The 27,561-nt window shown below is 43.5% G+C and overlaps 1 protein-coding gene across 1 annotated transcript; it reads left to right on the forward strand.

Moving 5' to 3' along the window:
• The first annotated feature begins 15,692 nt into the window (after positions 1-15,692).
• On the forward strand, positions 15,693-20,308 carry IL6 (interleukin 6). Its single transcript, XM_057550602.1, has 5 exons — positions 15,693-15,878; positions 16,047-16,222; positions 17,320-17,433; positions 18,270-18,416; positions 19,700-20,308. Exons 1-5 carry the CDS (start codon positions 15,773-15,775, stop codon positions 19,868-19,870), a joined length of 714 nt encoding a protein of 237 aa, XP_057406585.1. The 5' UTR covers positions 15,693-15,772; the 3' UTR covers positions 19,871-20,308.
• Positions 20,309-27,561: the final 7,253 nt, after the last annotated feature.

A 27,561-nucleotide genomic window follows, 5' to 3' on the forward strand; every position in this document is an offset into this window, starting at 1 on the left:
AGGGAAGACCAAACTGTGGAGGGCCTTGTGGGCCATGTTAATAGCTTGGCCTTAACCTGGAGGAGATGAGAGCCATGAAGGGCTTCTAAGCAAAGGAGTGACATACTCATCTGTGGTTATGTAGAGGAGGGATCAGGGCAGGACTAGAGGCGGGAGACCAAGATGAAACTAAACAACTTACGGAAAGTACCTACTGTAGTACCTGCCAGACAGAAGTACAGCACTTCCCTTTTCCCTTCCCCTGCCCATATATTAATGTAGTTTTAGAAACTAGCCAACCCTGTAGCTTAGCAATCTTACTTTTAGGACATTTTAGAAATAAATGTGGGGCTTCCCTGGTGGCGCAGTGGTTGGGAATCTGCCTGCCAATGCAGAGGACGTGGGTTTGAGCCCTGGTCCAGGAGGATCCTGCATGCCGCGGAGCAGCTGAGCCCATGCACCACAACTACCGAGCCTGCACTCTAGAGCCCGCGAGCCACAACTACTGAAGCCCACGCACCTAGAGCCCGTGCTCCACAACAGGAGAAACCACCGCAATGAGAGGCCCATGCACCGCAATGAAGAGTGGCCCACACTCGCCGCTCCTAGAGGGAGCCCGCGTGCAGCAACAGAGATCCAATTCAGCCAAAAATAAATAAATAAATTTATTTTTTTAAAAAAAGAAATAAATGCTTCATTCTGTAAGAATGTATGTATAAGGATGTCTCCTGCAAACTTGCCTATAGAGTTAGAGTGTTCATCAAGATGTTCATCCAGAAGAAATTGGTTGAACCTAGAGATTATCAATACTAAGCAAAGTAAGTTAGAAAGAGAAAGGTAAATACCATACGATATCACTTATATGTGGAATCTAAAATATGATACAAATCAACATACCTACAAAACAGAAACAGACTCACAGATATAGAGAACAGACTTGTGGTTGCCATGGAGACGGGAGGGGATGGAAGGAATGGAAGTTTGGGATTAGCAGAGGCAAACTATTATGTATAGGGTGGATAAACAATAAGGTCCTATGTACAGCACAGGGAACTATATTCAATATCCTGTGACAAACCATAATGGAAAGGAGTATGAAAAAGAATATATATATGTATAACTGAGTCACTTTGCTGTAAAGAAGAAATTAACACAACATTGTAATCAACTATACTTCAATAAAATTTTTAAAAAAGAAAAAGAAATTGGTTGAATAAATCACGAAACATGCTATAGTACCTATTATTAAAAAGAAAAAAAGCTACGTTAACTGACCTGGATGGGGTATTCACGACATAGAGTTAAGTGAGAAAAACAAGTTGCAGGGTAATGTGCATTGTATGATTTCATCACTTTAAAAAATAAATGAATAGGTAACCTGTATGTGTAATTTGGGTGCCTGTTTGTATCCATTCATGTGAGCCCGTGGCAGGCAACACCGCTATTAACAGTGGTCATCTCAGTAGGCTGGCAGTCTTGCTGTAGTTACAATAATGTTTGTTAGTTTCATAATTTATTTTTTAATTAATAGAGAAATGAAAGAAAGACACTATCCTGGAGAACTGGAACTGGTAGGGCTCTTCCTGTAGTGATTGTCAGCAATTGCAAAGGCAGAAAAACCAATTTTCCAGTTAGAAAACCAAGCCAACCTCTTCTGGTTGAAGTTTCCTCTTCCCACTGGAATGTAACTGTTTTTAAATTGAATGCCATACCTTGAGTTCTCTGTGATTACTAATTCCAATGGATTGGACCCAGACTCTCAGGGGATTTAAACAGATCCAGACCTTCAATGCTAGTTACTCCATAAGAGGAAGCCCTGTTCACTTTAAGGAAATGAATGAGGCTTCCCATCAGGATAAGCAAATTACTTTGGGCTGTGGGGAAAAGGCAACCAACCTTCCAAAAGATTTGTTGGCCTTAAAAAACCAAGAACATGCAAATCAAGCTGAATCACTGAAAGTTCTTTGAGGGCTAAGCCCAAGGCCCTGGTAGGTGCTGATAAACTGAATCTAAATTAAAGCAAAGCACTAACCTCAGATATAGTAAACCTGAGTTCAAATTCTCCATGTTCTCATTTGCCAGCCTTTTCCACGAGGCACTGTGAAAAATAACATCCCCCGTCTTTCCAGACACACAATCTTAGGAGATACTAACATACTGAATTTAAGGTGTCTGTGGGATATCTACGTGGAAATATCCACGGAACACTGCATACGTCTAGACTGTCTGTCTAGAATGCAGGAGATCGAAGTCATGGACATACACTTGGGAGTCATCTGTGTAAAACAGAAAGAAAGGGTAAGTAAAGCCACACAAGGAGGAAGGAGTGAAGAAGAGCATAGAGAGGAAGGCCAAGCAGGAAGGCATGGCAGGAGCTTCAGATATGCCAGTGGGAAAGTCAGATTAGGACTAAAATGCTTTCACTGGATTTGGCAACAAGGAAGTCACTAGGGGCTAAAGCTGTTCAGGGTGGAAGCCGACAGACTATCTCCAAAGCAAAGTAGGCAGCATTACTAGCATTCTGAAAGATCCAGGAACCAAGGGGTATCTTAAGTGAAGTTTAAAGTAGGTAAAAGTAAATTTCATTTAATTAATATCTTTCTGAATATCAAAGTAGTACATGACCAATGCAGATAACCTGGAAAACAAAGTACAAAGAGGGAAAAAAGTACCACTTATTCTGCCTTCCAGAGAGACCTACATTTTTCCTGTGTATTTGTATTTACATCAGGGTGTGGACAAGAATAGCTCATCTTGTCATATGACAAACATAGTCTGTATTGGCTCAATACTTTGAAAACCTATTACTTAAAGATACTTGAGAAAAATTTAGAAGGATACTCTTATGAAATTGGAGTATACTAAACCTTTTTATATATGTCACAAAATACAGAAAGAAAGGATATAAAGTTTGCTCTATAAAAATCTAAATTTTCTGCATGGCAAAAGAAAAACGCACTATAAACTAATACAAAGATGAATTATAAAATAAAAATACACATGAAGAACAGAAGTTTACCTTTTGGAGTATATCAAGAGCTCCTTCAAATCAATATGAAAAGGATCAAAAACCAACAGAAAATCAAACAAAGGATATAAACGTAGATTTCATGGAAAATGACATAAAAATGGTTCTCAAATAGCTTTCTAGATGGTCCATCTTACTTATAATAAGAGAGATGCAGGGCTTCCCTGGTGGTGCGGTGGTTGAGAGTCTGCCTGCCGATGCAGGGGACACAGGTTCGAGCCCTGGTCTGGGAAGATCCCACATGCCGCGGAGCAAATGGGCCCGTGAGCCACAATTACTGAGCTTGCGCATCTGGAGCCTGTGCTCCGCAACAAGAGGCCGCGACAGTGAGAGGCCCGCGCACCGCCATGAGGAGTGGCCCCCGCTTGCCACAACTAGAGAAAGCCCTCGCACAGAAACGAAGACCCAACACACCCAAAAATAAATAAATAAATAAAAATTAAATTTATTTAAAAAAAAGAGAGAGACGCAAATTAAAACTACACTGGGACATGTTTTTCCCTCATCAAAGATCAAGACTGATAGCATCATGTGTTGACAAGAGTATGAGAAACAGGTGTTCTCACACCTTGCTGGAGGGAGCATTAAATGGGTACAGCCTCTATGTGTCTCTGGCAAAATTGCCCATATCCTTTGAGTAACCAACTCCATTTCTAGGAAACTATCCCATTATACCCTCACATGTGTGAAATCACGCATGAACAAAATTATTCACTGTAGTTTTATCTGTAATAACCAAAGATTGGAAACAACCTAAAATTCCATCAGTGGGGAACCAGTTAATAAATGGAATACGAGGGCTAAGAAGAAGGAGGCAGCCCTGTATCTCCCACAAAAGAATGATTGCTAAAACATGTTCAATAAAGAAAGCAAGGAGCAGAACATTGTCATCCGTGCACCGCCATTTACGTAGAAGAATAAAATTAAATCATGGGAAATATTGGGACTTCCCTGGCGGTCCAGTGGTTGACTCCGCGCTTCCACTACACGGGGCGCGGGTTTCATCCCTGGTCGGGGAACTAAGATCCCACATACCACGCGGCAGGGCCAAAAAAAAGATCATGGGAAATAAGAACATTTTGTTTATCAGTGTATGTTTGGAGTATTTCTGGAAGGAATCACCAAAAAAAAAACAGTAGAAGTAGTTACCCCTAAAGAGGTAAACTAGTTGGCTCAAGTGGCGTGGAAGTGACTTCTTTTTCACTGAGTATCCTTTGGAACCTTTTGAATTTCATGCCATGGCTATGTGTTACCCATGCAAAAAAAAAAAAAAAGTAAAAATATAATATTTTAAAACAAAGTGAAATCTATAAGCCACTTTATTTGTCTTTATTTTCTGGTGGCCATTTCTATTTTTTTCACTGTCTTCCTTCTTTGTGCTTTGTCTACCTTGATCCTTGTCTCTGTTTCCCTTCTCTTCCCTTCTTTCCCTTGCCACACCTCTGTTAAATACAACAACAACAACAACGACAACAAAAAATTAGCATCTGCTGACAATTTAGTATATACCAACAACCCTGCTTTATGGGTGTGACTTCATTTAATTCCCCCAACCACCGTGAGAAGGAAAGTTGTCTTTGCTGCAGTTTACAAATGAGGAAACTCACGCACAGGGAACTGAAGTGCTTTGCCCAAAACCATGTGAGCAGTAAATTGATGGGGCTGGGATTTAAACCAAGTCTGTCTGTGAAATCCATGCTTCTTTTAGTAAACAGTACTGCCTGCAATATGAAACAAATATCCATCCATATATATTTTTAAATTGTTGGTCAAAGTATTATAGTCTTTGATTTAAAAATCAAGTGTGGGACTTCCCTGGTGGTCCAGTGGTAAAGAATCTGTCTTACAATGCAGGGGATGCAGGTTCGATCCCTGGTCAGAAAACTAAGATCCCACATGACGTGGAGCAACTAACCTGGCGCACCACAACTACTGAGCTCGCGCGTCTCAACTAGAGAGCCTGCATGCTACAAAATACAGAGACTACGCACTCTGGAACCCGCACGCCACACCCACAGAGCCCACACACCCTGGGGCCTGCGCACCACAACTAGAGAAGAGAAAACCCACACGCCACAACTAAAGAGAAGCCCACGCGCAATAACGAAGAGCCTGCGTGCTGCAATGTCTCAACAAAGATCCCACGTGCCGCAACTAAGACCCGACACAGCCAAAAGTAAATTAAATAAATAAATAAATAAATAATAAATATTTTTTAAAAAATAAAAATAAAGTGAGCACAATAGTTTATATGACTTTTAAAAAGCACACCTACAAAGAAAATTTCACAAATTAAACTGTTTTTTATTTCTAAACACTTGATGATTATTTTTGACAAGTCATTTGAAAGGAGAACTCACCTCTCACTCACGTATCAGCCCTGAGCACCTAGTGCTTAAAACTGTGCTATTCACTGGCATTGAAAGATGAAGCCCTCAAGAAATTCTCAGTCATTCCTGGTCGGGGAACTAAGATCCTGCAAACCTCGTGGTGCAGATGAAAAGAAAGAAAAGAAGGAAGGAAGGAAGGGAGGGAGGGAGGGAGTGAGGAAGGGAGGGAGGAAGAGAGGGAGGGAGGGAGGAGGAAGGAAGGAAGGAAGGAAGGAGAAAGAAAGAAAGAAAGAAAAGAAAGAAAAAGAAAGAAAGGAAGGAAGGAAGGAAGGAAGGAAGGAAGGAAGGAAGGAAGAAAGAAAGAAATTCTCAGTCAGTTGCAGAGAAAGCAATAGTAATGTTTATCTGGCCCCTCTAATGTGCCAGGCAGCGTGCTAAGCACTTTACATAGGTTCCAACAACTGTACAACAGAAGGTACAATTTCTACCCAACGTTTTGTAAATGAGAAAAATGAAGCCTGGATGGTCAATAATTTCCCAGCTGACCACAACTTGTAGAACACAGAACAGTAATTTGAACCCAGGCAGTTTGGCTCCAGAGCCTATGCCATCACGACACTGCCTGGAAACTGATCAGTACAGTAAATGACACTGCAGTAGAACCCAGAGGAGAACCCTCACTATTCCTGGAAATGGGTCAGCAAAGGCTTCCCGGAGGATCAAGGCATGGTCTGAGTCTTAGTGGAAGTTCAGAACAGAGAGACGTCATGGCATCCGCAAGATGTCATTCTACCCTGCACTGAAACTGTTATGAAAAGACTTACATCCTTTGGAGAGAAAGGGAAAATTGTAGCCTAGAGCCTAATGTGACCTGCCTGGGAGCTGTGCCATGTAGTGAAACTAAGTTTCTGTCAGGGAATTTTATGTTTTACTCAATATTCTGAAGTTTGGCTATGACACAGTCAAGTATCAACACGTTCCAGTCATCAGGCGGGTTCTGTTAGAAGGCAGTAGGGGTTGGATTTAATGGCACTGTTTGTTTTCCTAACGCAATGTCCTAGAAATATGCAACAGAACTGTAGCAGAGATGAATCAAAAGAAGGATGCAGTACAATAAGATGCAATGCCAAGAATAACAGTAGAAGTGATTCCTTGTGATTCTGGTAGTTAAGAGCAAAACTTATGACATAAGCAGCAATCTTTGGGGACCCTAAGAATGTTTCAGGGCTTTCTTCATCCTGTCCACTAAATGCCCCAGAGCAAGAATCTTGATTCATCTGCTCTGGTCGAGATGGAACAGTGACAAAGCAGGGACCTCTAAGCCCATGGGCTGCCGCCTTGCTGTGTCTAATTCTCTCAAAGTGACCAGTCTTCAGTCCCTAACTTGGCCATGGCTCAAGAGCCTGGCTCAGGGTCTGCCCTGATCCACTAAGGCATGTGCCAGTATCTGGCTGGGGAAACACAAGGGTATCTAACTCTGTAGAACAAACATTCTGCCCTGTGCACATCTTTACTCTCCCAAACTCAGCTTGTAGTCTGTGTCAGCTTGTTCATAGATACAGCAGCCTTCATCTGGGGACATAGGAGCAGCATGCTTTGACCAGAACAATTTCTTTCCTTAAAAAGCTTTATGGCCAATTGCCTTTGAAATGTAAGCTTAAATAACCTTTGCTATATGCTTTCCCTATACTCCCTACATAGTACCCATATAATAACCAGTCTCTAGATTGCATTGATTTTGGCCTTTAAAATATCATTCTATCCCCTTAGGCCCACAGGCGGGCTGGAAGATATTTAATAACTAGTTTTCTGGGGGCCCTGGTTTCTAGCATTTGCCGATTTCCATAGCGTAACCACTACTGCCCTGTCTAATATAAAGCTACCAACAGGAATCACTGAAGGCAGAGTTCGGAGGAGAGGAGCACAGTGGGCTCCTTTGAGGCTGAACCATCACACCTCTGCCTGGGGTCCATGCTGTTCTTGCGCTGAGACGGTTCCTCAACAGCCTTCAAACCCACCTTCCCTCTCCAATTCCCTGGGGACTTCTTCCTGGTCATTAAGATTAAACACTTTCATTATGTCACTGCCCTCCTCAAACTATCTTCCTTGGCTCCCTATTCCCTTCACTTCCCCCTAGCTTTCAGAACCACCCTCCATAATCTTGTCTACAGACAAGGATTGTTAGGCTTAACCAACAAAAATACAAGATGCCCAATTAAATCTGAATTTCAAATGAACAAGGAATACATTTATAGCATAAGTATGTTCCATGCAATACTTGGAATATATTCATACTTAAAAATAATCTGTCGTATATCTGAAATTTATCTGGGCATCCTGTATTTTACCTGGGAACACTACACCTAACCTAACCACCGCATTTTACTTCTCCCAAACACCAGGAAGCTTCTTCACAGTTCCAGGAGCCTGCATGATCTCAGTTATGTCATTTAATGTCTCTGAGTTTCAGTTTCCTCATCCATAAAATGAAGCTAATAATTGCCAGTTCTATAGAGTGGAATTTAAATGAACTAATGTGTGTAAAGCATCTAGGCCAGTACTTAGCATTCAACAAATATCTGATTGACCCCCCCCACCCCCACCATGTCAATCCTCAATTACTTGAAATACCTTAGAAGGAAAACTATACTGTGGTTACGGAATCCAAGGGCCAGGAGTCCTCCTAGGACATCACCCTGTATGTCCAAACTCTCCCAAATAGGTGCTTCTGATTGTATTTTTAAAGAAATCAGCAGCAGAGGTTGGGGTTAGGGCATGCTGAAATACCCAGTAGCAGCCAATTCCAGCATCTCAGAGTCCGCAGGAGAGACCAGGGCTGTCTACCTCTTACCCAAACACATCCCCCAACCATCATCAAGGGAGGGCATCTTCTTTGCGGTAGGTCTAACTTTCAGCTCCCACAGGAAATGCAGTTTCTTTGCACAAGCAACACAATCCCAATAGGGAGAAACACAACCAGAACTGGAGTTGGAAAGGGGAGAAATGTTGCAAGACTATAAACTCCTTATCAGGATGTACATTTTTCTTTCTCTGTAGAACAGACCCCTGTAAGGAATCTCAAGGTACTAGGGGAAATGAGCCACACAAGATGACAAGAGATGATGACACCATCACCTTTGACAACTCCCCAGGCATCCTAAAACCAAGAGCAATGAGCTACTGATCGATGCCCTGCACAAGGGCCAACCGCAGCTTGGCTATGTCAAATTACCAGAACCAGATGAAAAGCAAGCACCAGATGAACTGCAAATCTCACTTTCATGATGCCAAATAATCAGCACGACTTACTGATTTACAGATTATGCTACTCCACAAACAATTGATAAGTTAACCCCCTGGGAAACGCAGTGAATGTTTTAAATACATCTTATCCCCATTAAGATATGAACTCTTTTTCCAGGGAACAGGGAACAGTGTGCATCTGCAGCAGTCATCAATAAACCTCACTTGATGTTTCCCTTCTCAATTCTGACTGGTTTAGCTGTAGCCATTGTTTACATCATCTCTACTCAGAGAATAACCCAGAATGTTATGCATTCAAAGCAGTATAAAAAAAGAAAAGCAGGTTATAAAACACTATGTATGGTATTTTTCTATTTCCCATACATTGATAGATGTATAACTATCAATGTATAAATGACAAGAGTGATTACAGCATAATCAATGATTACCCCTGGGTGATAAGACTATTGTGCAATTTTTTTTGGCCTAACTCTATTTTCTCAATTTTCTACATGGAACATGTATTACTTGGGTAATTTTTTTTAAGTTAAAAACAATTAAATTGGGATTTCCCTGGTGGCGTAGTGGATAAGACTCCACGCTCCCAATGCAGAGGGCCAGGGTTCGACCCCTGGTCAGGGAACTAGATCCCACATGCGTGCCACAACTAAGAAGCCCTGGAGCCACAACTAAGGAGCCCGCCTGCTGCAACTAAGACCCGGCACAACGAAATAAATAAAATTTTTTTAAGTTAAATTTTAAAATATTGATCTGTTCCTGCTTATATGATAACTAAGAAATCTGCTACCTCCTTGCATTGATATGTCTGGGCTTTGGCGTCTTCCAAATCAGTTTAGTCTGCCTGAGGCCACCAAGATCCAGGGCATGTCAAAATGGGTGGCACCCCAACCAACCACAACAGGTCTTTGGGTGTGAACTAGAAGACAGCATCAGACTTTTGGACTTTCAAGAACTATTTCATATTTAGAGTCTCCCACTCCTATAGTTCCATTAAGAGTAGGCTCTGGGGCTTCCCTGGTGGCGCAGTGGTTGAGAATCTGCCTGCTAATGCAGGAGACACGGGTTCGAGCCCTGGTCTGGGAAGATCCCACATGCCACGGAGCGGCTGGGCCCGTGAGCCACAGCTGCTGAGCCTGCGCGTCTGGAGCCTGTGCCCCGCAACGGGAGGGGCCGCGATGGTGAAAGGCCCGCGCACCGCGATGAAGAGCGGTCCCCGCACCGCGATGAAGAGTGGCCCCCACTTGCCGCAACTAGAGAAAGCCCTCGCACGAACCGAAGACCCAGCACAGCCAAAAATAAATAAATAAATAAATAAATAAATAAATAAATAAATAAATAAATAAAATTAAAAACTGCCTAGTATAAAAAAAAAAAAAAAAAAAAGAGTAGGCTCTGGATTATTAAGCATAGCTAATGTACATCCACGGAATCGCAGAATGCTGGAGCGAGGAGGGAATTTACAGAAATCTCTCTAATGGAGCCCTGAGCTGGGAGAGTACTTTGCCCCAGATCCTCCAGTTGGCCAAAGGATTTTGCTGGTAGCAAAAAGCCCCAAGCTCCTTTTGAATCCTGCAATCTAAGACAAGCCAGGAAGGCCAGAGGGATCTTTACATGTCTGGCCAACAGAGTGGCCGCGCAGTATCAGATGGAAAAAGGCCAGAACCTAAATCTCTTCTGACACCTAACCGGGGCCACAGTGAACAAATTTAACACAGAGAAAGGAATATATATTACAGCCTCTTTGCTGATTGTCCTTGGACAAGAGAATCTGAGGCAGTTAGCAGCAATTGCTTAAGTACCGAGACTCCAAACAAACCTCTGGGGATGCAGTCTTCCTTTCTAAAAGTTCATCACCTCCCAAGAAAAGTATCACCAAAATACAGTTTCAAATGCCAGAGTGGAGAACACCATTTCCATCCTGATCACTCGCCAAGCAAACAAGTATAGTAGATCATGCCTTTCCTCCTGTCACCACCTCTCACCCGCAGGAAAGTAGCACATAAGAAACATGACCTCCAGAGTGGGCCATCATCCCACGGAGTCCTTGAGAGACACAATACTTGTGCTCAGATACAGACCACTGTGGAGACCCCCACAGCACAGGGGGAGCTACAGGCCTGGCAGACCAAAGTGACAGCAGACCACAAGCCCAGCTTCCTGAGTCCCAAGGCCTCTCTAAGGCCACAGTGAGGACAGCACCCCCTGGAGCTGTGGCTGTTGTCTGCAGGTCAAGGACTCTGCACCACATTTACTCACACCTATACGTAGGTACATAGAACTCAATAGCTTGAAGAAATTACCTGTGATTCTTTGACCTGCTTACCTGGATCTGACTTCTTCTGTAATATTTTTAATCAATCCAGGTGGACCTTCCTTCAGGAATAATAAACCCCAATGGCTCAGTTACAGAGTGTTCAACATGTCCAAAGCATATCATGGAAATTATTCCACCATGAAGACTAAAGAATCTTTCCCTACCTTCATGGATTCAGCTTGCTGAGGAGAACACCCATGAGGTGTAGTTCAGAGAGACAAAGACCTTCTCTTTTTTTGCAAATAAGTAGCCAAAAGGGCAGGAAAGAGAGGTAAAATACGTCATAGCCAGGCCCGCAGAATCCCCTGGTCTTACCATTACTTGTGATGCTTTCAAATGGGTTATTAGTACCTTAATTTTGAGGAAAAAAGAGTGGAAGGAACCAGCCAGTGGTTTTGCATGCTTACTTTCTGTCTATGACACTGAACTCAAGAGAACTGAGACCTTTGGAGAAACCAAAGATGGTTCAAATGACTCAGAATAAATTAACTCAGTGCTCCTTGCTGATAAGTTGAAGTTTCCTAACTGTAAAGCAGAACCAGCAGCCACCAACAGAGAAGGCCTACCCCACAGATAGAAAAGAGATAAAGCACTGAAACTCAGCCAGAGGGAACCTCCCCAGCCCTGCCACGCAGGGTGGTGGGGTTCCTTCAGGATCAGCCAAGTAAGATGGCATCACCAACCCAGCTTCTTGGGCACTCTCTTCCAGGCCTGGAGACCAGAGGAAAGGGGACCTGGGGAGAGGGCTGGTCCCCAAGGAAGGGGAGTCTTCACTGTTGTCCCAGGAGAAGCCACTTCCCTCCTAAAATGCATGGGATTTTCCACTTCAGCAGGAGACGGTAACTCAGCACATAGCAAAACAACGAGGGCACAGGACAGATGACCTCCCTGCACAGCTGTGGATCAGAATCCCAGCACAGCAGTCATGCCCCTTCCTAACAGAGGGAGAGCTACACCCAACCCCAGCACACCTTTGCCCTCCAAAAAGCCGAGGCCAGACCAAGAAGTCTCTGGGAACTACAAAAGGACATCAGAGCTGTGGTTGTGAGGGCCAGGACTGAGACTGGGCCAGCCTGGGAACTGCCCAGAGCTTTGGTCTCCAGGCCTGGCTGCCCTCCAAGAGCAGCCAGCCCTTTCCAAGTAGACATACCACATGTCCCTAATATTGTCTCTCCAAGTAATACAACCACTTTTCTCAAAGCAAAGACATTTCCCAGAGCCTTACAGGCCTGGCTGATATCTGCTGAGTAGGACTCAGTCCCGGAAGGAGCTGTTAAATAATCCACTGTTTCAGTTTATAGACTTCTTATGACTTAGTGACAAGTAAAACAACATTCTGACAGCAACTGCAAGTTCCCTAGCACCCGGTGACTTCTCTTTTTCTTGGGATACTCCCTCCTGCTAAATCGCAGAACCAACCCACCCCTACCCACCGGAATAAAGACAGAGGAGTGCAACCCCACATTTTAACCTATGAGATGTGGACATCACCTCTTCTTCTGAGAGCTTAACACTAATTGGAAGTTACTTTTTCCCCTTCACCTCGAATGCAGTGACGGACTCTCTGAACTGGACTCCACAACATGTAGGAGGGCAGTCATGGGCAGTAATTCTAAGGAGCACAGACAGGACCAGCCAGCCCTAGATAAGGGTAGAGGAAGCAAAGCTACCTTGCTTTTCCTTCTTCCTCCCCAGATACTCCCATTTGTCAGGCCTCTCTTGGTCTCAGCTGGTAGTCACTTCAAATTACTGATGGTGCAATCCAGTAGTTGAGGTTATTAGTTAATCAAGCTGACAGCATGGCCTTTCCTGGCCATTTGTACATATTAAAATATGAGGGATGAGCTCTCCAAGAGGAAAATCCACTGAGATCCAAAGGAAGGAAGCTATCATGGTGGAGCTACAGATGCTGCATTAATGCTTTGGAGCAAAGGAGAGCGCTTTTCTCCCATAAGCAAATGCCAGCCCAAGGCCAGGATACTAATAAAGACCCTAGATGCTAGCAATGTGCAAGGTGGTGGCAGTGTCCTCCAATCTCCCCATACACATGCATTCCTATCCTCACACAATTTGCCCTTTCCTGGTTGCCAGAGCACAAGATCTGGGATTAAGTCAGGCCCCCTCACACTCGAGGGCCACGTTCAAAATTTTGAATAATGATGATGACCATGGACAGGGCAGGCTGGGAGCTTCTGTCATAAAAACACTTAGCAGAAAGCCTTGAAAACAGTGTAGCAGCAAGACACAAGCTGGGCTCATTATCTAAATCGAGAGACCAGGTTTGGGGGTCTTAATGTTCTTTAAAAAAATAGAGAGAGAGAGAGAGGAAATCACTTCTTTTTTCTTCATCTTCCACTTAACTTTCAGCAAAACATGGAGTCTCCTTTCTTCAGAGGAAAAAAGACTGGGAGACCAGCTGACCACTGCCGTAGTAGTCTGGCTCATTCATAAGCAAGACTCCACATGGACTGCCTGACAGAGCTGAGCTGGAAGAGTTTTCTCCAAGGCAGAGACCCCAAGCCTAGGAATGTTACAAAGAGCAAGTGTTAATTGCAGGATTACTATGCTCCAGGGATTTTTCACACTTCATCTCTCTCAGTCTTCACCACAGCAATATGGGAAGAACTGCTATTATCCCAGTTTTATAGGTGAGCAACCAAGGGCACAGATCCTTGGGGTTTCTTAGCCAGGGTCAAACAGCAAGTGGCAGAGCTGGGCTTTAAACCCAAGCTGTGTGAACTCAAGAGCCCGTGCTCTGCCATGTGCCTGCCCACAGGGAATCGCCTAGGTGGCATCTAGACAATGGGAAATTATAGTGTGTATATCTTTGTGCACAAGTGTGTGTATGTCTACACAGTATATAAACCAGTAATGTAAATACAGAGGTGAGTACCTAGGTAGCCAAGAAAACTTTACCCAGATTAGGGTAACAGAGGATTTGGCTGAAAACACCGTGGGTCAGGTGCTACCTCTGGGGAGAGGAGTTGGGAAGGAAGGAGACTTACTTTTCCCTGTACACCCTGATGTTCTGTTCAAACATTTTATCAAGCACATGTACTTCCTATTTTTAAAACTTTTAACTGAAAAGAAAAATCTGTATGTTGTTGAGTCGCTAGGTCTTTGAAATTTACTGAGTCGTATTTTCTAAAAAATAGAAAAGTGAGAACAAGCAATCCCACACTACAGAGGCCTAGCACATGCACGGCAGGGGAACCAGAGAGGTGGCTTCGTTCAGTGCAGGAGGCTTGGCTGCGGGTGTCCGAGTTGCTCAAGACCCAAGAGCACTAAAAGTGAAACCATTCAGCCAACCTCTCCCATTTTCATTCTCAAACTCAAAACCCTGCTACCACCACCGCAGGACCTGCCTCTCCGTTTAGAAAGTCAGGGAAAGAATGAATGACCTCACTGTCCCCAACAGGCAGGTCCCAACATGTTGTGCGCAAAACAAAACTTGAGTAAATCAATTCATATTTTAAATACCCTGGCTGAGGTCCTTGTTTTAGCAATCCTGACAAGATCCTCTTTGCAAAGCAAAGAAGCTGATTGTGATGTTAACACTGTGTTTTGTAAACAAAAAAAAAAATTTTTTTTTTTTTTTTTTTTTTTTTCAGTGCCATACAAGGGTCCTGGTCTCAGCCTGGAACCAATCTTCTGAGCGAGCTGGTGTTCCGGAGACTGGTGGGGCACCCTGGTATAGAGTCCATTTGCATGAAACCAAGGACCCTCTTGTAAGGACCGAGGAAGCCCGTACAAGTTCAACCCAAATTGGAAGGCTGAGGCATTGGAGGGGAAGCCTGATTCTGAACTTAGAACCCTGTTCTACAAGTAGATCCTTCTCAGCCGCTTCTGGATTCAAATCAAGTCATACAGCAGGGGGGTGCTATGAACACAAGATCCAGAAAATGCCACAAGGTCCTCCTTTGACATCCCATCAAAGAGGTGAGTAGTATTCTCCCCACTTCTGCCCTGAACCCAGTGTGTGTGTCAGTAAACTGAGGACTCCAACAGAACCCGCCCAGGGTCCTCAGGGCTCCCCATGGAAGCAGGATCACCCTGTGGCCAGTGGAGGGGACAGCACCGGCACTACAAGACAACCCCCATGGCACAGAGATCAAAGTCTTCATGGGGAAGATCCCCAAAAGGCCACTGGGGAGTGAGCAGGGCTATCGCTGACCTGGCCAAAGGGAGCTGGAGCAGGTGAGGAGGAAGACGGCAGATGCCACGTGGTGGCAAAAAGGAGTCATTTACGTATGCACCCACACTGCACCTGGTGACTCCTAGTGACTAGTGCACGAGATCTGGGAGCAGTCAGGCGGTTCTGCAACAGCTGGTCACGGCGAGAGCCCAGAAAAAAAAGTACTGCAGAGGGCTCGCAGTATCTTATTTGTAACCCCAGGCCGGTGGGCTGTGGGGAGGTCTGAGGAAACTCAACTCAGGTTTTTTACAAATACCAATAAACTGCAATACTAAATCCCAGCCAGCTAATCTGGTAATTATAAGTATTTTTTAACCATAGTCAGCCTTAGCCCCCCCCTACCCCCGCCACAAAACTTCGTGCATGATTTCAGCTTTACTTTCCTTCTCAAGACATGCCAATGTGCTGAGTCACTAAAAGAAAAAAAAAAAAAACACAAAGTAAAGGAAGGGTGATCCAGCTTCTGAGGACTAGCCTTGGTAATGACTTTTTCCCCCTGGTTGTGATTCCTGTGATGCTAAAGGACGTCACATTGCACAATCTTAATAAGGTTTCCAATCAGCCCCACCCGCTCTGGTCCCACCCCCATCCTCCAACAAAGATTTATCAAATGTGGGATTTTCCCATGAGTCTCAATATTAGAGTTTCAACCCCCAATAAATATGAGACCGGGGATGTCTGAGGTTCAGTCTGCCCTCGAGCCCACCAGGAACGAAAGAGAGCTCCATTTGCCTTCCAGGAACCCAGCTATGAACTCCCTCTCCACAAGTAAGTGAAGGAAATCCCTCGCCCTGGAACTGGCTGGCAGCCGTGCTGGGCCAGGGAGGTTGTGTGTATCCGCTGCCGTGAGGGCTGGCGGGCGGCCAGCAGCCAGAAGCACAGCTCCCCCAGCGGTGCGGTCTGCTCACTGGCTGCTCTCCCTTCCCTCCGGCACAGTCGCCTTCTCCCTGGGGCTGCTCCTGGTGATGACTACTGCTTTCCCTACCCCGGGACCCCTGGGCGAAGATTTCAAAGATGATACCACTTCAGGCAGACTACTCCTCACCTCTCCAGACAAAACTGAAGCTCTCATTAAGTACATCCTCGGCAAAATCTCTGCAATGAGAAAGGAGGTAGGTAGGCTCGCCTGAGGGTGATGGAGGGCCTGTGTGGGCATCTATCCTTGGATGTGGATGGGGGCTCCTGCACTGGGAGGTCTTTGCTGGGTTTGGAGGCAATTTAGGTTTGAAGCCAAAGGGGCAGACTGTGTCCTGTAATTTCTCCTCTGCTGCTGGTCCCAGGTAGTTCCTTTTCCTCTTGGAGAATCTACAGTGGGGCTGGGATCCATGCTCCCTGGCCCATTCTCAGCTCCACACTTGGTGTGAGCTGAAGGTCACGCTGCCTCTCAGGATTTCCTTTTCCATAACCAAACAATAAGGTCTGTCAATCTTTTTCGTGTTTCAGACTTCGGGAGGATTAAAAATCACCACCTGAAATAACTGTTCAGCTTCTCAGTACAGTCACAGTTCTTTTAGGTGACGCCAGCTCAGTGGTTAGGGATTCCCCAAAGTCATTCTGGCATATAAAATGCATACCTGATAGGCCAATGAAGTGGCAAAATCGTAGGTACGTTAAAGCAGCTCCCAAGCTTTAAATGTAAGGTAGTTTGGCTCTGCTTTGGTAGAAAGGGAAGAATACTGGAGAAGGGATTGGGAGCCCCAAATCTAGTTCTGGTTCTGCTGAACAAGCTTTGTGATCTTGGGCAAATTCTCTACCACCTCTGGGCCCCATCTGTAAAATTAGGGAATTGGACTAGATGATCTGAAAGGTCATTCCAGCTGGGACATTCTATGGCTCAAATTATATTCACCCAATTATCATCAAAATTCCTGTTGTTTATTAAGTACCTACTATGTGCCAGGCACTTTATATAAATACTATGTCTTATCCTCACAATAAACTTACAGGGGAGGTATTTCATTATCCCCAACTTGGAGAGATAGGGACACTGAGACTTGGAACAGGTCATAAACGTGAAGTCACAGGTGAGGCTAGAATTGAAGCCAAGTGTGCTCATCTCCTGTAGACCTTGCTTGCCTGGAGGCTAATGGATTGTGACTTCACTTTTCTTAGAGAACTTCCTGGCCATGAGGGCCAGAGGGCATCAGCCCTCTAGTGGTGTTTGCTTTAGGGGCACTTACACGATAACGGTTCTGATATTCTTTCCCAGATGTGTGAGAAGTATGACAAGTGTGAAAACAGCAAGGAGGCACTGGCAGAAAACAACCTGAACCTTCCAAAAATGGCAGAAAAAGACGGATGCTTCCAATCTGGGTTCAATCAGGTATGAACGCAGTACGTTCACTTTTAGCTACTCTTTAGTAAAAAGTTCTCCCGCTTGCATGCAGTGTCTGTATACATATAGACCAGGCAGGCAATAAAGAAGGGGATAAATGTGAAGCGCATCATGTAAACCTCATGAGGAGGCCAACTTAAACGCTATTAAAGGCAACTTATTTTTGAACGACTTGGTCAGAGATAGCCCCTCTGTGCTGGAATTTTCACAACAGTCAAATGTTAGGAAACCCCACAGGTTTAGCTAGTTCATCCTGGGGAAGTTGGTCCAGGGACCTTTCTCCTCTTTGGCTGCCCTTGGCAGGATCCAGGCCTGCCCTCCCTGCTGAGGTCATTCTCTATACCCTTCTCCTGCCAGACAGTAACATAACCTCCACTGACTTCTGATTATTTCGTAAAAGGAGGTTTCAGCGTTTTTATTTCATAAAAGGAGCTTTCCGCCCGACATTGACAAGGGCAGGAGTGCAGCCAGAGGGAAGAGCATTATGGAGAGAATCAGAGGAAGGCCCCTTGCCACAATCTAGCATCTACTGGGCTTTGGGGAAAATGAAGTGGTGCCTCTCACTGTCCAGATATTAAATGGGGCAGCTGACGCTGTCCTTAAACAACAGGTCTCAAAACATGAGACGTGATGCTTTGAGCATCCAAGTGTGATCCTAGAGCACTGCAGCTTCAGCATCATGTCTCAAAACATGATGCTTAAGAAGTACTTGAAGTTCCCTGGAGGGGCAGACGGAGAAGTTATTGAATTAGAGCAATTTTAACTTTTAAAATGGATTATGTCTTCCTAGCAATAACCAATTTTCCCACCATCTTTCCTCTTAGGAGACTTGCTTGATGAGAGTCACCACCGGTCTTCTGGAGTATCAGATATACCTGGACTACCTCCAGAACGAGTATGAGGGCGATAAGGGAAGCATCGAGGCTGTGCAGATTAGTATCAAAGCACTGGTCCAGATCCTGAGGCAAAAGGTAGGTGTCTTCTCATCCCCTCACTTGGCTCAAAGAAAGCAGCCTAGACAACTCGGCAGTGCAGAGCCAGTTCAAAAGAGATGGCCGTGTGTGAAGGAAAGGATCTGAGAAATATTTCCTGATAGTTAAAACTTTTTCTTTTTGCTCTCTTCTGCAAAAGACATCAATGACTGTATTTAAAACTCTGTTAAATGGGGAGGGTTTTAACATCAACTTCTAAAAGCTTAAGAAATAAGAAAAAAATACCTGTAGAGGCAGAAGGAAGCACATTCAACCTCACATAGTGATCCACAGAACAGAGCAAAGAGCACAAAAATTATTTTAATATTGCCAATTGACATTCGTGTTACTATGGTAGATTCAACTCCTTTCCCTTACTCTTTTGCCAAAGAGTTAATGCAGAGAAATGGCTAACGGCTGAAAGAGGAGGTACCAAGAGCTTTGGTCACTACCAGCTAGCCATTCAAATGCCACATGGTGGAGGCCTGATGTCACAATTTGTGGATGAGCCAAAGCGCAAAGAGAAGGGCCCTGGACGGAGAAGCAGGCACATGGGTGCCACTCCTGCCTCTGCCTTTTCTAAACCAGGGCTAAACCAGGTTGCCCTAAACCAGGGCTTCTCCCACTTTAAGGTGCACACGAGCTTCCTGGAGGATCTTGTTAAACGGCGGAGTCTGATTCGGCAGGTCTGGGGTGAGACCTGAGACTCACATTCCTAACAAGCTTCTGGTGATGCTGAGGCTGCAGTGCCCCAGGATCACACTTGGAGGTGCAAGGCCTTCCACAGTTACTTAGCTCCATGTGAGTGGGTCCACTGAAAGGTGCTGCCCAGTCCTCTTCACGCCCTCAGAGCAGTGGACTCTTAACAGATGCGGGATGAACGGGTGAGAGCAAAACCAGAGAAAAGTACTAGAGTTCCCTGAAGAACCCATTAAAATGCCTTTAACTAAAAGTTCTTCGTTTATCTATTGAATTCCGACTATGTGCCAGGCACTGTTTAGGATAACAGAAGACAAGTAAGATACTATGGCTGCCCATGGAATGCTTATGGTCTAACGGAGACAGAGCAGCAAAAAGATTAGAGCTCAGCTGCTGTGAGCGGGTCCTAAGCTCTGTGGGCTCAGAGGAGAGGCACCTCCCCCTATCTGGGCGAGTCAAGGCAGGTGGCCCCAATCCGCTCCTTCACCCCAATTTGAACATCTTCCCACAGGCCAGAGTATCTCTCCACTGCAAAAGATTTGTTCAGTATTTAAACAATTCCTTTTGTTTTCTGTCCCCCTCAGGTAAAGAATCCAGATGAAGTAACCACCCCTGACCCAACTACAAATGCCAGCCTGCTGAATAATCTGCAGTCACAGAACGATGACTGGATGAAGAACACAAAGATTATCCTCATCCTGCGAAGCCTTGAGAATTTCCTGCAGTTCAGCCTGAGGGCTATTCGGATAAAGTAGCTGGGGCACCTAAGATTGCTGTAGTTCATGGGCATTCCCTCCTCTTGTCAGAAACCTGTCCACTGGGCACATAACTTATGTTGTTCTCTATGAAGAACTAAAAGTATGAGCGTTAGGACACTATTTTAATTATTTTTAATTTATTGATATTTAAATATGTGATATCGAGTTAATTTATATAAGTGATAGATATTTATATTTTTATGAAGTGCCTCTTGAAATATTTTATGTACTTGTTTTGAAAAAGTAACATAAAAATGGCTATGCGGCTTGAATATCCTTGTTGTTTCGGAGCCAGATCATTTCCTGGAATGTGTAGGCTTACCTCAAAAAAAAATGCTAACTTATACATATTTTTAAAAGAAATATTTATATTGTATTTATATAATGTTTAAGTTGTTTTTATACCAATAAAGGCCTTTTTAAAAAAAATTAGCAACTAAACCTCTGTGTGTCCTGTGAAGCTTAGTATAAACTAATTTCCATCGCTACCACCACCACTAAAAAAAAAGGTGCAGTCACCTGGAGAAAGATATGATTGAACACCTACTGAATGTCAGGCACCAAGCTAAATGTGTTGCATGCATCATATTTAATCCTTGCATTTGCATACTTTTTTCTGGATGTGGGAGAGTGATTCCCTCAGTCACCAGCTGGAAGGTAAACCACAGATTTGAAATCCAGGTCTACCTGCCTCCAGGCTCCCTACTCTTAAACTTTAGGTCACACTACCCCCCAGGGAACTGACAGATGATGTAGAAAATCCCAAGACGATACACGGAATACATTTAAAGATGCAATCAAAAGCCTTTAACATGGTGCAACCACTTGCAGAAGACACAGCAATGTGCAAGTTTCCAAATAATAACTAGAATTTCCGCCTCTCTCCTCTGGGTTCCTCAAACACTGCACAGACCTGTCCATCACAGCACTGACCACACTGTATCACATCTTAAGATGGGTTGATTTTTCTTTCCAGCCAGCATGGGGGTTCCTCAAGAAGGCAGACTCTATTGTATTCATCTTTGCATCCGGAGCCCACGGCCCAGAACCCGAACATAGGAGGCCCCAATAAACCCTTGCTGAATGAAGAAACCACACATAAATAATCAAATCTAAGACACATCCGTTCTTAAGGATACATGCTGTTGGTCAATGAGTGGGGAAATTACAAGTACTGTGCACTTATGAATCTTTATCTTAAGGAAAAGCTAGCAAGACTTGGGAAGAAACATTCTAAGACCTTCCAGAGGAGGCAGCGACTAGTCGGCGCCTGTGTACCTCCCTCCATTTTCTTTCCCACCAGCAACATTCCCTGTCTGCCTTCTCCTCTCACCCCCGCTGAGAGTGGTGGTGAGAGAGACAATCTGAGTCAGCGCACATGGCCCTCCGTCCCACATCAGCGCTATGCTGGGAATTTGGCAAAGATTTCCCCTTTTAAGCCCCAGCCATATAAAAGTTCTGTCTTCTAATAAAGCTTTCCCCACCCTAACCACCACGTATGTCTTCCTCCAGGGGAGGAGTTCTGCTGAGCAAGGGAAAGTCCACAGGGGTCAAAAACTGAGAGGCGTCAAGCAAGAGAAGAACCACATATTCTGATTTCTAGAAACCATACATCACAAGCGTGCGTCCCAAAATTAGAGCCAAATCAAAGAACAAAGAGAAATAGCAGTCAGCCAACACATCCATTCTTCAAACGAGAATGTTTGGAGCGCCATAGATAAGTCAGGTGACGCTGGGGATGCATGGGTGAACAAGTAGACGTGTTTGTTCGTGTTGTTTACGCTATGGCAGGAAGACAGACGTTGAATAAAGGATGCAAATGTGATGAAGTTTACAAAAGAGAAATGTGAGGCACACCGAGAACCTATAGTAGGGGCCCCAATAGCAGAGGGACCTAACTAAGCCTGGGGAGGCAGTCATGGAGGCTTAATTGAGGAAGAGAAGTTTGGGCTGAGATGTGAAAGATATGTGGGGTTAGCCAGGCCAAGATGGGTGGGAAGAGAATTCCAGTCTGAGGGAACAGCATGTGCAATGGTTTGAACCAACAAAGAGCACACTATGGTTGAGACCATGAAAAGTACATTATGTCCAGGGCATAAAGAATGAGGAGCAGGGTAGCTGAGAGTGGATGGAGAGAGAGCCTGGGACCAGAACATTGACAGCATCAGAAGCCATATTAATATGAAGCCATATTAATAATCAAAATATAATTTATAAAAGCCATATAAATTTGGAATGTATCCCATTTGTGGTGAGAAGGCATTCACAGATTTTAAGGAGTGGAATGACATCTGGGATTTACATTTTAACATGATCACTCAAGTTGCAGTGTGGGGAATGGATGGGAAAGAGGCTGGAAGAGAATGTTGGAGGAACATACCAGAGGCCTTCACTGTAGTCCAGGGAGGAGATGAATTAGGATGGTGATAATGCCTAGAGGAGAGAAGGCAATGGCAGTCATTGGCAAAAGATAGCTAGGAGCTAGTTCAGTAGGATCTGGTGACTGTTGACCAAGATTCAGGAATTCTAGAGGATGCTGAGGCTTTGAGAGAGGGAAGAGGTAGGAGTTAAATGGAGAATCCAGAGAATTTTGGATTTGAGAGTTTTCAATTATTCATTTATTCAAATATTCTCTGAGATTCTGCAATGGGCCAGATTCTCTGCCAGGCCCTGGGGATATAATGGTTAATAAAACAGACTAGGTCTCTGCTCTCAGGGAACTTACAGTCTAGGGAAAACAATTTAAAGAAATAACTCCTATGCTGTATGCTAAGTATGTGTGCTACCATTATAAGTAGGTAGCCCCCGCCTCAAAAGATTTATAAATAAGATCTTTGCAGATGTAATCAACATAAGATGAAGTCATTTGGGTGGGCCTTATAAGAATGAAAGAGACACAGAGAGACACACAGGGGAGAAGCTTATGTGAAGAGGGAGGCAGACATTGGAGAGGTGCATCTATAAACCAAGGATCACCAAGGACTGTTGACAACCACCAGAAGAGGCAAGAAAGAATCCTCTCCTAGAGCCTTCAGAAAGCATGGTCCTGCTCACACCTTGACTGCAAACATCTATCCTCCAAAACTGTGAGAGAATAAATTCTTATTGTTTTAAGCCACACAGTTTGTGGTAATTTGTTATAGAAGCACTAGGAAACTAATAACAGCTCCTAGACAGCACACAATAGGAGAGTCTAATCTAAAATAGAGGGTTCAGGAAAAGCTTCCCAGAATAAAAGACAATTAAGTTTATACTAAAAGAATGTATAGGATTCAGCCACTTGGACAGGAAGGAAAGGTGTTTCAAGCAGTGAGCACAGCATGTGCAAAGGCTCAGAGGTTGGAGAGAACATGTTAGAGGAACTGAAGGACTTGTAAATAGCTGAAGCAGTAGAGAAGTAGTAGAAATGAAGCAGGAGCAATAGGGTCTAAATTATGAAAGAGTATGAAGGATGGATTAAATTAAAATGTTAATATAACAGAAAGATAAAGAGCAATTTTCTTAGAAAGAGTTTTTGATTTGGGGTTTTTTGGGTTTGTTTGCTTTGGTTTTTTATTTATTGATTTTAAATATTTATTTATTTATGTATTTGGCTGCGCGGGATCTTCATTGCCGCGTGCAGGATCTTCATTTCGGCACGCGGGATCTTTTTAGTTGTAGCGTGCAGGATCTAGTTCCCTGACCGGGAATCGAACCCAGGCCCCCTGTATGGGGAGCGAGGAGTCTTAACCACTGGACCTCCAGGGAAGTCCCTGCTTTTGTTTTTTAAATGTTGAGGGACTTTTCATCATCTTCTTGTGGCATGGGGTAAGGAGGCTTCGATCCAGAGGTAGTATAGAGGATATCTAGAAGAGATCCAGTTTTCTGTAGTGGGTTCCAGCAACACGGCAAACAGTACTAGAGAGGTGAGAGGCAAGAAAGAGAGAAGGTGATAAGGAGCACCCCAAGGTATGACTTAAGAACTTCAGACACTGTGATATCTAATATCAAATTTTCATTTATCTTCTCCTTTACTCATAAACCTTCCATGAGCTTTATTCACCAACATAAAGCAAATATACGGCAGCCTTGTGCTAGCCCAGCTCTGAAGAATGAAGGGAGGCTCCTCTCCACCTTTGGGGGTAAAATGGACAATGGAAGGTTGAAAACACAGGGAGATTCAGAGAAGTGATCTAGGAGAAACCAAAGAGTTCAAAGCAAGAAGTGACAGGCAGCAATCAGGACATGTAAGACCCCACCAAGAAAATCAAGAATAAAAAATAATAGTTTTTAAAAAGAAAATCAAGAACACTCAGGAAGATTTGGGAGAAGTTTGAATTCCCTGTAGTTGGCTTGGGATGGGGATACTGGTTATAACATTTGGATGCTAAAGGAAAGGATGATCTCCAAAGGCTAAGGGCTTGAAACATGTAGGTTATACTATGAAAATAACCCCAAAATCTGCAAGAGAGAAAGCTGGTAGGAAGGCAGCAGTCCAGATTCCACTCCTGATAAAATTCTGAGTTTCTATTTGGGTTAAGAATAGAAAGGAAGAGATAAATGAACCCATATAAACAGACTAATAATAAGACTAAGTATAGACTGGGAATTCCCTGGCGGTCCAGTGGTTAGGACTCAGCGTTTTCACTGCAGGGGCCTGGGCTCGATCCCTGGTCTGGGAAATAGGCTCCCGCAAGCTGCGCAGCACAGCCAAAAAAAAAAAAAAAAAAGACAAAGAATAGACTAATAATGACGATAATAATAATCTGTTATTGAGCGCTTACTGTGCACCAAGCACAGTTCACTGTATGTATTATTTCAGAGGCACATGTATTAACCAAAGGAGCAGAGAGTCTAAGCAACTTGTGCAAAGTCACAAAGTGTGTAAATTCCATCCGAGACTGCTAGTTATCCTTTCAAATCCATTTTCCACTTCGTCCACAGTAATAGCATTTGAATTAGCCATGCGGCTACCTATCTAGAGGCTATATTTCCCATTCTCCTTTGCAGGTAGGTATGGTTGTGCTAAAAAAAGAACATGGCAGGCCCAAGACTTTAGAAAAGGCTTTAGAAAAGCCTGATTACAGGCATGGCCCTTGGCTGGCATCTGGGAACTTGACTGGTAAAAGTTCCCTACACTGATATAAAACTTTCCCCAAATGATTAGAGTGCCTAACCTGTACAAACCATATGGTTTATACAAACACCTGCTTTCCTTTTGAGAATCTGACATTTCAACACGTGCTAAGCAGAGGGGACTCCACTAAAAACTTCGGGCACTGAGTTGCTAATGAATTTCCCTGGTAGACACATACTGTCACAACTCACTGCTGGAAGAACTGAGCACATTCTGTGTGACTCCGCTGGGAGAGGACTATTGGAAGCTCGTGCTTAATTTCTTCAAAATCCATCCCATGTGTCTTTGACCTTTGCTGAGTTTGCTTTGTATCCTTTTGCTGTGATAAATCATAGCCATGAGTATGAGTCCTGTGACTCATATACACTGAGTCCTGGGAGCCCTCCTAGTAAATCACCGAACCTCAGGATGGTGTTGGGAACCCCCGACACAATGGCTGAGCTTTCACCAATGAAACGTGAGTAAAATTGATGTTGTAATTTTACTTTCACTTACTTAAAAAGATATTACTTGCCTTCCATTGTCTTTCAACTTTCTGTGGATTAGAAAAAAAATACTGTGTTGAATCAGCTTTAATCATGCAGAACATAGCAATATCCATAGCTGCAATGTCCAATATGGTACACAGTAGTTATTTGTGTGCATTTAATTTTAAATTTAAATTCGTTAGAATTATATAACATTAAAAAGGAAGGCTCCCAATTTCATTCATGCTAGTGGCTATCATATTGGGTGGTGCAGATACAATGTATTTGTAGCATTGCAGAAATTTCTTTTTTTTTTAATTTAATATCTTTATTGCAGTATAATTGCTTTATAATGATGTGTTAGTTTCTGCTGTATAACAAAGTTAATCAGCTATACGTATACATATAACCCCATAACCCCTCCCTCTTGCGTCTCCCTCCCACCCTCCCTATCCCACCCCTCTAGATGGTCATAAAGCACTGGGCTGATCTCCCTGTGCTATGCAGCCAATGCAGAAATTTCTGCTGAACAGCCCAGCCCCAGAGGTTAGTGGAGCAGAGATGAATGGAACCTTGATTACTAAATGACCTCATGGAGATGAATAGACTCACGATCCTGGACCATCAATAATCAATGGATCGTTAGATGATAAAGAAATATACTTCTATCTTATTCAACCATATTTGGGGATATCTTTGTTACAGCAGCTTACCCTATAATCTAAATAACATAACTCCCAATTTATTCTTAACCAAGGATTTAAAAAAACATGCAGATGGAGAGGGTGTGGAGAAAAGGGAACCCTCTTGCACCATTGGTGGGAATGTAAATTGATACAGCCACTATAGAGAACAGTATGGAGGTTCCTTAAAAAACTAAAAATAGAATTACCATATGACCCAGCAATCCCACTACTGGGCATATACCCAGAGAAAACCATAATTCAAAAAGACACATGCACCCCAGTGTTCACTGCACTATTTACAATAGCCAGGTCATGGAAGCAACCTAAATGCCCATCGACAGACAAATGGATAAAGATGATGTGGTACATATATACAATGGAATATTACTCAGCCATAAAAAGGAACGAAACTGGGTCATTTGTAGAGACGTGGATGGATCTAGAGGCTGTCATACAAAGTGAAGTAAGTCAAAAAGAGAAAAACAAATATCGTATATTAACGCATATATGTGGAACCTAGAAAAATGGTACAGATGAACCGGTTTGCAGGGCAGAAATAGAGACACAGATGTAGAGAACAAACATATGGACACCAAGGGGGGGAAGTGGTCAGTAGGGGGCTGGTGGTGGTGGTGTTATCAATTGGGAGACTGGGATTGACATATATACACTAATATGTATAAAATAGATAACTAATAAGAACCTGCTGTATAAAAAATAAATAAAATTAAATTTACAAATTAAAAAAAAGAAAACATGCAGAAAGCAATGTAATCATGCAGGATAGGAGCAGATTCAGAATATCTAAGGAGCACAGCTACTCTTGATGCCCAGGTCTTTAATCAGAGTTCATGTCAGTTGGTGACATTGTCCATATGGTGTAGGGTCTCCCAGGATCTTAAAAGCTCAGTTCTCACTCTACAATTGCCCTTTCATATCACCATTCATAAACAACTTCCACAAACAATCTATGTACTTCTTTTTAATGTAACCATTAATGCTATAAATTTCCCTCTCAGTACTGCTTTAGCTTTGTCCCACAAAGTTTCATATGCTGCATTTTCATTTTCATTCAGTTCAATGTATTTTTTAATTTCTCTTGAGACTTCTTTGACCCATGGATTATTGAGAAGTATCTTGTTTGGTTTCCTAGTGTTTAGAGATGTATCTGTTATCTTTCTGATATCCATTTCTAGTTTGATACTATTGTGGCCAGAGAACATATGATTCAATTCTTCGAAATTTGTTGAGATTTGTTTTATGACCCAGAGTACAGTCTATTTTGGTATATGTTCCATGAGTTCTTGAAAAGAATGTGTTTTCTGTTGTTGTCAGGTAAAATGTTTTATATTCAAATTAGATCCAATCAACAGGTGTGACTGAGCTCTTCTGTATCCTTGATGATTTTTTCTCTCGTTG

The sequence above is a fragment of the Balaenoptera acutorostrata genome, chromosome 7 (genome assembly GCF_949987535.1).
Source record: "Balaenoptera acutorostrata chromosome 7, mBalAcu1.1, whole genome shotgun sequence".
NCBI lineage: Eukaryota > Metazoa > Chordata > Mammalia > Artiodactyla > Balaenopteridae > Balaenoptera > Balaenoptera acutorostrata.

Bases quoted from the DNA above. Each gene is read 5' to 3' on its own strand.
- IL6 (XM_057550602.1), top strand. From the start codon at position 15,773: ATGAGACCGGGGATGTCTGAGGTTCAGTCTGCCCTCGAGCCCACCAGG. The intron at 16,223-17,319 runs GTAGGTAGGCTC...ATTCTTTCCCAG, and splicing joins TCTCTGCAATGAGAAAGGAG to ATGTGTGAGAAGTATGACAA. The intron at 17,434-18,269 runs GTATGAACGCAG...CTTTCCTCTTAG, and splicing joins TCCAATCTGGGTTCAATCAG to GAGACTTGCTTGATGAGAGT.